The following is a 12,704-nucleotide window of genomic DNA, read 5'->3' as shown; positions in this document are numbered from 1 at the left end:
AATTCGCAGAAATCCCAAATCGCATCAAATTAAAGCACTTAAAGCTTTGGTTAAGATTGATAGTCATATTTTGAATATGACTATAGATACTGGCAGTCCAGTATCACTCCTGAATTGGGCAACAACGAAACAAATTCTGGAAGGACCTTCAAATTCGAAATTTATTCCGGCAGAAAAGCTGAACCTGTCCGCGCAGTTTGTGGATTATAATAAACGACCTATTCTAATATTAGGAGCGTTAAAGGCCAATCTACGTTCGGCGGGTTGGGAAGTGTTGGGAGCGATGTTACTGGTCACAGAGAGACGTATGCGGTGCATATTAGGTTTAGATCTTCAAAGTAAACTAGGAATTCAAACCACGCAAAAATCGACTCCAACACGAAGGTCCAGGTTTGATGTGCTACTGTGCGAACAGTCAGATAGTTGGAAGATTTCCTTTTATAAGAAGTTCAAAGATCTATTCGATAGACAAGGGGAATCAAAAAATCACATGGTGAGTACAAAATTTAAATATCCTCTGTGCCCGATTCAAGAGAAAGGTAGGAGAATTCCTATACACATTCAGGATAAAGTTCAAACAGAACTAGACAAGCTGCTCACAGAGGGACACATTGAAAAACTAGACAAATGCACAAGCGATTGTTTTATTGCCCCAATTGTTATCACAGTAAAAAAAGACAATTCTATTAAATTAGCCTTGGACGCCAAACCCATTAATAGACAGTTGTACAAAAATAAAAATCAGATGCCTAATGTGGACGAACTGATTGATGGGGTTAGCCAGATCATCACATCAGCATCAGAAGGCTCTCTCTTTTTCACCGTGTTAGACCTGAAATATGCCTATAGTCAGATAAAACTAACTGCGGAAACAGCAAAACAATGCAACTTCAATATAATAGGGGGTAATGCAACGGGTACTTACAGATTTCTGACAGGTTTTTACGGGCTGGCAGATATGCCAGCCGAATTCCAAAAAGCGATGGACAGAACACTAAACCACGCAAAAAATACCTTTTGTTTCTTGGATGATATTCTAATTGTTTCAAAGGGGGAAGCTAAAGAGCATGAGAAATTAGTACACAATGTGTTGCAAAAGTTGGACGACGAAAATCTCGCATTAAAAATTTCGAAATGCGAATTCTTGCAGCCTGCGGTGAACTGGTTAGGTCATAACTTGTCGATACATGGCATAATTCCAAAAGCTACTAAAACTGAGGCAATTGCAAACCTTCAACCCCCCAAATCATTAAAGCAACTCAGATCGTTCATGGGTAGCATCAACCACTTAGCGAAATTTATCCCAAACGCGGCTAGTTTAACTGAAAAACTTAGACCACTACTGAAAGAAGAAAATGAAAAAAAAGAAAATGAAAAATGTCCGGTTACCAGTTAAAAAATTTGAGTGGAACGATCAACACTCAGTAGTCTTTGAGGACATAAAAAAGGCAGTTGCTAATATAGCCTTGTTAAACTATTACGATCCAGCAAAGCAATCTAGAGTAAAATGCGATGCAAGTCATAGTGGGCTAGGGGCTACTTTAGAACAATGGTCTCATCAGAACGATTGGATACCGATCGCATTCGCTTCCCGGTATTTAAATACTCAAGAAAAAAAATATTCTACTAATGAACTTGAGTTATTAGCAGTAGTTTGGGCGGTAGATCGCTTCAAACATTATCTACTAGGGAAAGAATTTGTCATAGCAACTGACCACAAGGCATTGACATCAGCTTTGGGGGAGCATAGATCAAACAAAACGTATCAATCTCGTTTGACCAGGTGGGTTGACCGATTACTGCCCTTCCAATTTAAAATTACTCATATTCCCGGAAGGGATATGGGTATCGTTGACTACTTGTCAAGAGAACCTAATGGAGAACCGTGGCCAGAATCGGAACTGGATGAGAGATTCGTAGTAACGTCTATAGAAAGTTTCCATAAAGCACTCGACTGTTTAAACAGTCGGTCTAGTGAAACAAACCAAAGTAGCACTATAAACATTCCAGAACATTCTAGAACACCAAGAGAAATTAACTACTGTAAAGACAGCTCATCACGCGGTTGCTATGACAACCAGTTTGTTCAAAACCGGACAAAGCTCGACCGGAACGAAAACGGTCAAAACTCAAGTTTTCAAACAGTTGAGAAGCACAAAAACACATTGGACAGAATAGCTCGTGAGAAACAGTTGGTCGATATTTCAAAACTCAAAGATAAATTAAACTCCAAACAATTAGAATCCAAGGAAACGGCGTCATCGAAAGAAATGGAAAGAAGCGAAACAGGAAAATCCAAGAGAACGAAAAATAAACAGAACGGAAATCAGAGGGAGGACGATCAACTAACCGAACAAGTAACAGAAACCACCTTCTCTCGAACACGCATGGTAAAGAGAGGTGCTGCATGCAGTCGACAAGAGTCAGACGATTCTGATTCAGATATACCACAAGTTGAGTGGAGACCAGTGAGAAAGACGATAAAGCCTAGAGGACTTAAAGAAATACAATCTGGAAATGTGACAGGAAGTAGTGGAGCAACTCTGATGTCATTTTGGGACCTCCTAGGGGCAGAAAGACCAGATAATCCAAAATGTCTAATAGAATTAGAGGCACGGACCAGTCATCACAATTAAATACCCGAAGTGAATTCCCCCAAATTATTGAAGTGGACCTAACAGCCGAGAGCCCTTCGGAAAGCCCAGAAGTCAGCATGATTAAAAAGGAAAAGACATGTCACGATTCCAGGAAAGGCAAACCAGATCAAAATAACGTGCGTACAGATATCAGTCTGGACAATCTCAACAAACTATTTGATAAAAGCCTATTAGCGGAGCTGATATCAGAAGACGCCTGGATGGACAGACTGCGGCGGGTCATTGAGAGGAACGATCGATACAGCTTCGAGCTGATGGGCCCATATACCAACCCTCTCTGGCACCAACTCTCAGTTGTTGACGACTGCATCCTGGTTGACAACAGATTAGCTGTCCCGGAACAATTGCGCTTGGCAGTCCTAAAGAGGATTCACCGCGGTCACCCAGGCCAGGAAGCGATGCTAGATGTGTCAAAATACCTGTGGTGGCCGCACATGCACAAGGATATCGTCAACCTTGCAGAGGAATGCAGAAGTTGCACCCGCTATGGTAAGAATGCAAAATACATCATACCAAAAAATGCTACGAAGCCTCTGCCACTGCTCACGCAGCCAGGTCAAGAAATTCAGTTAGACTATGCTGGCCCGCTTGAAGATTTCAAAGGAAAAAAAATTTATCTGTTGGTAGCAATGGATAGGTATTCTAAATTTCCTTCAGTAAAAATCACTAAATCAACAGGGGGCAAGTCGTCAATAAAATTTCTTCGCTCATATATTGATATACATGGAATACCTGAATCAATTAGAACGGATCAATTTTCCGGGTTCAAGGGCAAAGCAATGAAAAAATTTTGCTCCGACAATAACATCGAACAAAAATTTTGTCCAGTTGGCGACCATCGCGGATGCGGTTTAGTAGAACGCACTATACAAACCATCAAGAGAAGGCTGGGAGTAATGCTACTCGATGAAAACGTAACATCGATAAAATTATGCTTGAGTACGATACTTCGTGACCTTTGTTGGAGTAAACAGAAGACAATTAAAATGTCGCCATTTGAGGCGCACTTTGGGCGATTGCCAAAAACAGAATTTAAAATTCTCAGTGATAGGTTCTTACAAAACTCTGATCGTTTAGATAAGGAACATCTGGAGCGCTCCGCCTTGACGGCTTCGCAACTCAAAAAGAGAATCGACCAGTCTCGTGACAACTTAAAGATTGTTCGGAAAGGACAAAACAGCCGAGATGTGAGTCCATTATTCAAAGAGCAAGTCGACTCGGCAAAGGATCGGGAAAGAGCGCGGGCCCTAAAAGAGCTTCTGGAAGCCAATGCAAGATGGAACCAGACTCGACGTGATACTTCGGCCAACGATCTAAAACGTACAGTGGATGAGACGAGTACCATTAACCCCGAGCTACGCAAAGAAATGCTATATTCGTGGGAGCGGGGGTTCGTTGAAGATAAGCCGGAGGCCATTTCACAGCAACGTCAGTCGTCACCAATCCTGATACGAAAGGACGAGGGGAGGAAGAGCGGTAAGGCCCTCACGAAACCTCTGAAGGGAAGGGTCGTGGCCGAAACGCCCTCCACAATTAAGACAGCTGCAGGGTCCGTTTACCGGAAAAGCGATATTGCGAAGGTTAAGGTTGCTGTTCAAGACAAGGAGAAAAGCACCAATAGACGATCCCCAACGGGAGAAGAGCCTAAAAAAAAACAACAGAGGCAATCGAGGCGACAATCAGACGAACAAGATGAGGCTGAATTGAGTCAGTCGGATGAAGACTTATTGCTAGAGCAGCCAGGTGCAGCTAAGGAAAAATTTCAGGACAGCCCAACGGTGATCACTTCAAAAGACACTCTGCAAGGCGGTGGACTGAATTTGGCGGTACGAAGAGCGAAGCCGAACTTGGCTGGACCATTCTCGAAAACAACTAAGGCTAAAGTGGGCCCAATCTCGACGAAAGACGCACAACAAGTCATATCACAGAGTAAAAGTGCTGCGTTAGCAACAGAAGTGAACGAACCGCAGGCGCCAGATCACGCATGTTCGTCGAATACTATAAAAAACAAGAAAGAAATTACACGCACTACATCTCCTGAAACAATCCTCGACACTTTCAATAGTAAGGACCTATCGGCGAATGACTGGAATCGATTAGCGGATCAAGTACTTGAACGAGGAGTTCAGCGCGCGGCGGCAGAGATACTGCGATCCAGAGAGGATGCGGAAGACGACGAGGAATTGTTGAATCCTCCGGGGTTTTCTGATGAATCCGAACTTGAGGAAACATCAGTGCGGAAAAGCGGAAGAACTAAAAAGGGACCATCCAGATACGGAAACCCGATTAAGCATTCGGTGAAATCAATCTCGTTTCAGAATAACCTACTAGACTTAAACCAAGCCGCGCTCGAAGCATATAGAATCAAGCTTGCAAATTTTAAACCCGGTGCTTCTAATTCGGTGGAGACAAAATTTGGTCTGCTGGAGAAACATCTTTTTAGGAGAAAGTTTGGCAGCGAGGCTCTAGATATAACCCGTTCATGGAACGCCGAGTGGCGAATCCCTTTACAGTTGGAAGAGGAACACGAAGAGAGAGATGGAAAATGAGTAATCTAATACACAAAGCCAAAACTTCTTAAACTGAGTTCTAAAACTCCTATTCATTATTATTTAAAATTTTAATAACATATTATAAAAATTTTCTTGATCGAGGGGGTATGTGGTACCGCAACTGCTACTGCTATTGCAGTAACTATGCAGTCCTCTTATATTGGCCTTGATAGTGCTACTCACATCTGCTACTGCTATCGCAGTAACCAGATAGTCATCTCATATTGGCCTTGATAGTGCTATACATATTGTTATCTGTAAATTATATAATCCTATTATAAAAAACCAAGGTCAAAGCATACGTGACCTTTTACAAATCTTAGAGAGTCAATCTCTCAGGCCTGTGGCTAAGAACACAGTCAGTAAGAAACTAACAAACAGAAAAACAAACGGTTTCAACATGGTTAATTAAACTCTTCGAAACCACTTCAGTTTTCACTATACAACCTCAGAGGTATTGTTAGTTACCACAATATGCATGAAATTATATATGCATAACTAGTCTCTTAAATAAAAGCTTAAAATGTGGTAAATTACTCTCACTTTCCCTTGAAGAAAACTGCCACCCCACAAACCATCGGTCGACTGACAAGGTTGCTCAAAATCTGATGAGTCAGCAGTGCAATGTCACGCTGAAATTTGAACCATGAATTACTCACATTTTTTTCTACCAAAACAGAAAAAAACTTTGAGCGGAGAAAACCCCAGTGTCAATAAGTCCAACAAGCTCAGGTATTCAAATTTTCAACCAATGCTTACTATAGAGTCCACGAGATCATTTTTCTCAAAGTTTTCAATGAAGAATATATATTTCGATTTGACAACGTCCCATAAACATCTTATTGGGAAAACATCTAAACATCTTCCGAAGCAAATATTTTTTGAAATTAGGTTGATTTTATATTGAAGTGCAAATGCCGGCTACGAAACTTCAGTTCAGTAGTTTTGAGGCTGGTCGCTGTAGGTTTTTTGTAGTGGACGACGAAAATAAGAAGAGTTTGATTTCATACCTCGCTGTGCTGAGGAATGAACTTCAAATTGAAAGCAGTTCCAGGCGCAGAAATGAACCTCTCTTTCACATATCGTTCGAAAAAGTGGCCCAAAGCAGGAGTCGAACCACAGCTGCCTGTTTCATCAGGTAGAAACACTGGTTCTGTGCTCTGTTGGCTTTCCTCCTCCTCCTCCTCCTTATCGACCGAGTGATAGTCTTTAGGATAAAAAGCGGTTTTGAATTCTCTCGTTCTTTTGTAATCGGGACCAGGTCCTATGATGCTCTAAAGTGTAATGTTTTTTGGTGGCATATAAAAAATTATTGGCTAGTATTTAAGAGGGGTAGTAAGAGTAAATCTGGTGTGGGTTTTTAAAATTAGTTGTAAATTTTTTGGCCGTCTTTTGCTGACAAAATTAACATCCGATCTCCCAAAAACAACACACGTAACAAATTTTGCAAAAAAAAACAAACGAAATAAATGCTCTGAGATGACCTTAGCGTACCTTGCTTACAGTAATTTTTGAGCATACTTGACATAATTCGGCTTCAATAACGGTATGCAAACACGTGATGCAAAAAATGGCCTCCAGTCTCAAAAAGTTAGCTTTGTTCAACCAAATAACTCAGCTTAAAACATTGGAAAGTAGTAGAAACGGCTATTCCCTACACAGACTTAAAAGCCTTTGATAGACCCTCTGAGATTCGCAGAAACAATATTGTCGTGTCAATAACATTACCAGTCTGATTTTTTCGAAGGATCCACAGTAAAAGGAGAAAATGTCGACGATTGTCTTCAGTTTACTGTCTACTTGAGCATTCGTGAAACATTTGCTGCAGCCAAGACCCTGAAAAAATGTAACCGTCGAAATCATATAATTCCAAACTCTCCAAATCTCGTCTTAGAGTAACCATGTTTTTTTAATTTTGGGTTTAGAATGAAGATCCAAAATTTTTAGTGAGTCATTTTCCAGTCTTTCGCATAAAATGTGGTCCCATCCAATCACCTGAAATTTAACTAGTTCAAGAGGATCAAAATCGACAACATTTCTCAGTCAGCTACCCAGGGTTGAAAATTCCACAAAGAATCCCCAATCTACGAAATTTTAATGAAATTTGCTGGTAACTTTCCCTTTTATACGTTTTCTTTGATGAAAATTTCTAAGACGGCAAATTTTATTCCGAAAAAGAAAAAGATTGAAAACATTGCCGAAAACATTCTATGCCATAATTTCTCTTTCTATGCCATAATTAAGGACGAAAATCAACTTAGGAAAGTTGTTAATTTTTTTTGCAAATATATACTTGTAAGATTTTCAGATTTTAATTTGTTATATGCATAAACAATGAATCCCGAGATAATGAATTTCAATTTTTTCCGAAAACAAATGTCTTAATTATACAAATTTAGCGGTTGTAAAATAATTTGGGGACAATAAAACATCAATTTCGACAATTCATGTCATATGATTCCGGAAATTTTGTATGTGGTGCTCATATACATTACTCATAAACATTGCTGTAGGCAACAATTTATAAGTAACTACGCAAATTTAGTGGCTGCGATGCACTTCGTACGGATATCTCACGTAGCAAAATCCGAGAAACCCACATTGACACATTTGCTCGTATCAGGATGAATCCTTGAATGTTCCGATTGACTTTTGAGGTTTATGGAGCAGTAACAACATGAAAAAATTAATTGTAATATAAAAAATATATATTTTTTTAATTTGAGATTTTTTGTAAAAATCATCCAGCCAGACGGCAGTTAAAGTACAAGTGATAAATTTTGCTCCTAAGTTAAGTAACAAATCGATTATGGCAAATAAGCTTCCTTCATCCAATTTGGAGCGATTTTTAAGTTGACCAAATTGGCAAAAATGGCAACCGTAATAGCGCGAGTTAATTGTCCCAAATTGGCCAAAATGGCAAACTTCAAACTCCCATAACTTTAGGAAAAATGATCACATGTGTTAACAAAGTTAAGCTCAGGACAACAATACCTTTTAAACATAATTTAAAAAATTTCGTCAAAATTGGCTATTTAAAATGTCACAATTTGCTTGAAGAAAAAAAAACCCACCCGAGCACAAATTTTCCGTTACTTTCGTTAGGAAAAACGGAACAATTAGATCATGTTTCATACAGATGAAAACAGTCTGAAAATCTGTTCACGCTAGCTCATTTACTGGAATAAGGTAATTTTTATTGAAGAAGGTTTTCATCAGAGTTGCAGAGAGCTGCAGTCGTTCAAGGAGAGCTCATTACAAGTTATTCAATTTAAGGTAATTGTTCCGATTTTCGTAACTAAAGTAACGGAAATTTTGTGCTCGGGGTGGTTTTTTTCCCTGAAACAAATTTCAGTTTTTTAACTAGTCATTTTTGACAGAATTTTTATGATCATTCAAAAGGTTTTCCTGTCCTGAGCTTAAATTTGAAAAGATATTTCACCTGTGATCATTATTTGTAAAGTTATGGGCGTTTAAAGATTGCCATTTTAGCCAACTTGGGACAATTAACACGCATTATATTTCGAGTTATTAACGCGTAAGCGGAGATTTAATCCTTTTCGGAAATAGTTCCAAATTAATTGACGAAAGTTTGTTTGCCATAATTGATTTGTTACTCGGAGCAAAACCTATCACTTTGTTCTTTATATGGTGTGTGGGGGATGATTTTCACAAAAATTGCATTTATTTTATAAAATTTGTTTTTTCATATTTTTCATCGATAGACCTTAAAAGGCAGTCGGAACATTCAAGCTTTGCCCTGATACAAGCAGTTTTGTTTTTTCAAAAGAATTTTGCGTATTCGAACATTCTCGCGGTGATGAAAATTAAAACTATAGAAATGTCAAATTTGTTATAAATTTTCTAGGCGCAACTCACTGGAGGAAATCAGTTTATAATTGAAAACTCAACTTAGATTAATTCACGTTTGGAGTAAATTTACAAATTTTATAAAATCATAGTTTTTTTTCAGGCCAAACATCATCACAAAAAATCAATGGAAAGCATGTGAAAAGCATAATTTTTTCATTGTTTGATAGTCGAGGACATTGGGGTATAATCCGATAATAATCTATTATATAAATAAAACATAAAAGAAGTGGAAGAAAATATATGTAAAACCGATTTATATCGATTTAAGTGTTGCTAATTTCTGTATTAAAATGAGCAAGAAACACGTCAATAAATGGATTCATTTAGAATAAAGGAAATCTATGGCTTAAACTAAACTTTTTATTAATTAAATCGTTATCAAAACAAACAAATTGAGTTTTCGTCAGCAAGTAAAATATATTTATTAAGAAATTACTTTGAAAGTTTTTAAAGAAAAAGTCTTTACAACTTTCTTTCAAGAAAAAGTCCCTCTCTTGTAACATTCTTGGAGCCTAGTTTTGAATGAAATTGTACGAGTCTTATGAGAAAAATCCAAAATAACTCGTCTAATTAAGACGTAATAGCTAGATGGCTAGATGAAAGTTGAGTAAGGGACTAACTATGACGAATTGGTCGATAGTGAGAACTGAGATTCGGAGGGAGGATGTGGTGATGAATCGGATGCTACTTCTGCAGATGGAGTCCTCCAGGTAGTCCACACATGCCACCACTATCTTCGATATCTGATCACGCGCTTCCTTGTCATACCCACCCTACAACAACCCAAATCGCCATACCATAACTGCCAACTAAGTCCAAACTAGGTCCAAGCTTCAAACTTTAGAGAACCTCGTAGTCATGAATGTAATAAATGCTTCGAACTTTAATTAGTTATTTTATTTTCACCCTGTTGATTATTTGTGTAGAGTAATTATTTCATTTTTTGAAATAGTGCGACCAACTCACTAGCAAAATTCAGAGTCTCTCTAGAGCTGCTTGACTACTTCGTGCCCGCGTAGAGGAATTGAAAAGAAAACCATCACTCAAACGAGAAAGCTTATTGACTGACTCTTTCTTAGTTTTTACAACAGAAACTTCAAAAAGGGTGGAAAGTGAGGAGCTCATGCAAAAAAAACAATTCTACAAATTGCTGAAAAATGGTTTTTTGGCTATTTTTCAATAAGTTTACTGAAGCGTTTTCAAACTATAAAACCTATCAGGTCAGGGGCGGATTTACAGTGGGGGGGGGGGGGTGGTGGAGGCGATCGCTCCTTTTATTCAAAGATTCGACCTTCGACCCCCACACCAACCATAGGGTCCCCCTTCTGGTTTTATTTTATGACAATTATTTTCGGCCTAAAATTTTACTAATATTTACTAATTTCCAGAGGGGGGGGGGTTGTCTCGTAAAAAGGCAATTTTTTCGACAAATCTTTCCAAAATGTGCCCAAAAATGGCCATTTTTGACCGGTTTTTTTTTCAAAAAATTGTTTAAGGCTCAGAAAATGTTGTCAAAATAAGGTCTTCATAGTGTTGGGAGTGGCTCGAAAAATATATATGATCTACCTAAAAAAATATTGACGAAATTCATGTGAAACAACTAGGTACAACTATGAAAATTGGAACCTCAAAATATAGATGGATCTTTGACGAAAATTTTAGGGGTTCATTTTTCCATTTTTCTATAACATTTTCTATTTAACACCAACCTCAACAAGTGACCAAATGACCCAAGCATGATCATCATCGCCGTCTTGCGGCCTCAGCTTCTTGTCAACAAGGAAAAACATCTAGACTTGCTATATAAAAAGAAATTAATTTAATTCTTCAACTAATAAATTTATTTCAGGTGAGCTTTGTAAGTTGAAAACACAATGAGTTACAATTTCTTGAGCGTAATGATTCAGTAAACAATCATATTGCAATGTTGTTTATATTTACAATATAAAGTAGTTTGTTCTGGTTTGCCCATATTGCTTGAAGACCTTTGAAAATGTATAATCAATTTTACGAAATTAATCAAATATTTTTCTCTGCAGTGTTCAGGTCTCGCGTTCAAATCGTAGAATATAAGATAAAACCTTAACGTGCTAAATCGAAAGGATCAGGGATAAAACTCATCTTGAACCTCCGGGAGTTTTTTTAATAGCTGGGCAGCGAAGAAGCACCGATTAGACTTCATCAGTATCTCGGCACCATAAATCCTCACTCGCGCCGAGGTTAAAGTCGCACCAAGTCGTGACATAAGTTGCGCGAGATCGCGACATCACTCGCGCAAAACCCGGCTTATATAAAAAATTGGTCACACAAATTCCCAAAAGCCGTGCAAAGTCGCAACACAAAATCGCGCTTAGTCGCCAGGAACATAAAGTCGCGCAGTCTCAACATGAAGTTGCGTAAAAATTTTCCTGAATGTAACTTAAAATTATAAGCTATAGTAATGTTTTGAAATCTGAGGGCTCCCGAGGTAGGATATAGTAAACTTGATGATAATTTATTTTTAAAATAATAATTGAAAAAAAACCTGAAAAAAACCTGAAAAAAACCTGAAAAAAACCTCAATCTGATCCAGATACAGCTGGCACTTAAATAGCATTTTTTGTTATACTCCCTTAATAACGTTTTAAAATAAAAACAAAAAATTTTCAATACAAAAATGGGTTGAATTCATTAATAAAGCAGGGCACTCAGGGCAAGAACAGGTCAAAAGGAGACAGTTTCGTCAATTATGGACACAAACGGAATGTTTTCCTGTTTTATTTCACGTTTTCTTTAAAAATGTAAAATAATCTTCCTTCTTCTGTTTTGATGGCTGTTTATAGCATATTTTTTTATTATCAACGTTTTGAGTCTTGTGATAGGTGTTTATAATTTGATTTTTCACCATCTGGGGAGCAAAAGCAATATAAAGACCCCATAATTATATTAAAACAAAGTCAATTGAATTAATTTTATTCAACCTGCATTGATTTCAAAAAAAAAACTTAAAATTTCAACGTAAGAAGTGCGAATATGCTTATATCTTACCACCAAGTGAACAGAAAACGTCAAGTGCGGTAGCTTGGGATACGCTCTGGCCAGAGATGATTTTTTGTACTGGAAAATAATGCTGGTCAACGCCGAAAGTTTTTGATAGTTTGCTAAAAATACCATTTCAGAACTGAGTCACTGCTTATCGAGCTCTCCAAAGCTCCCACTTGTTTCAGTGATTACGATACGGTTTAGTTTCCCCAGTTTACCAGGAAAAAAATCAGGAACACGATATTATAAGAAGTTTGATGTAAAAAAAAAGATTTAAAACATGTTACTAAGCATCACAATAAAACATCACATGTGCTGCAGCGGGTAATCAAAGACAACCTTCAAAATTTACAACCTTCAAAGTCAGCGATGTGTCATGTCATTGAGAGGATATCCAAAAAAATTTGCTGCCAAAGACGGACCGGGCAAAACATAAATTCAGGAAAACGCAATTGCCTTAAGCTTCCTTTTTATGTCTTGGTCGCAGCATCAAGAATGAGCGACATTGTTAATATATCACCACATCCTCAAAGTCCCTCACTGTGATATTATAGAGCTTGATCTGTTATTTTGAGAGGGAACATTACTTTTTGTTTTCAGA

General features: G+C 37.9%; 1 protein-coding gene across 1 annotated transcript in view; it reads right to left on the bottom strand.

Moving 5' to 3' along the window:
- The window catches only part of LOC134844137 (uncharacterized), a 35,619-nt gene extending 24,626 nt beyond the window's left edge, over nt 1-10,993 (bottom strand). Inside the window, exons 1-5 of the mRNA XM_063860655.1 lie at nt 10,792-10,993; nt 9,703-9,855; nt 6,938-7,045; nt 6,220-6,483; nt 5,753-5,841 (exon numbers count right to left, since the gene is read on the bottom strand). Coding sequence (XP_063716725.1) covers nt 5,753-5,841; nt 6,220-6,483; nt 6,938-7,045; nt 9,703-9,855; nt 10,792-10,872 — 695 coding nt within the window. The 5' untranslated portion in view covers nt 10,873-10,993. The remainder of the gene's footprint in view (nt 1-5,752; nt 5,842-6,219; nt 6,484-6,937; nt 7,046-9,702; nt 9,856-10,791) is intronic.
- Nucleotides 10,994-12,704: the final 1,711 nt, after the last annotated feature.

This window comes from Symsagittifera roscoffensis, chromosome 4 (assembly GCF_963678635.1).
Source record: "Symsagittifera roscoffensis chromosome 4, txSymRosc1.1, whole genome shotgun sequence".
Classification (NCBI taxonomy): domain Eukaryota; kingdom Metazoa; phylum Xenacoelomorpha; order Acoela; family Convolutidae; genus Symsagittifera; species Symsagittifera roscoffensis.
Note: the sequence above shows the minus strand (reverse complement) of the source record. Positions and strands in the feature narration are given on the sequence as shown.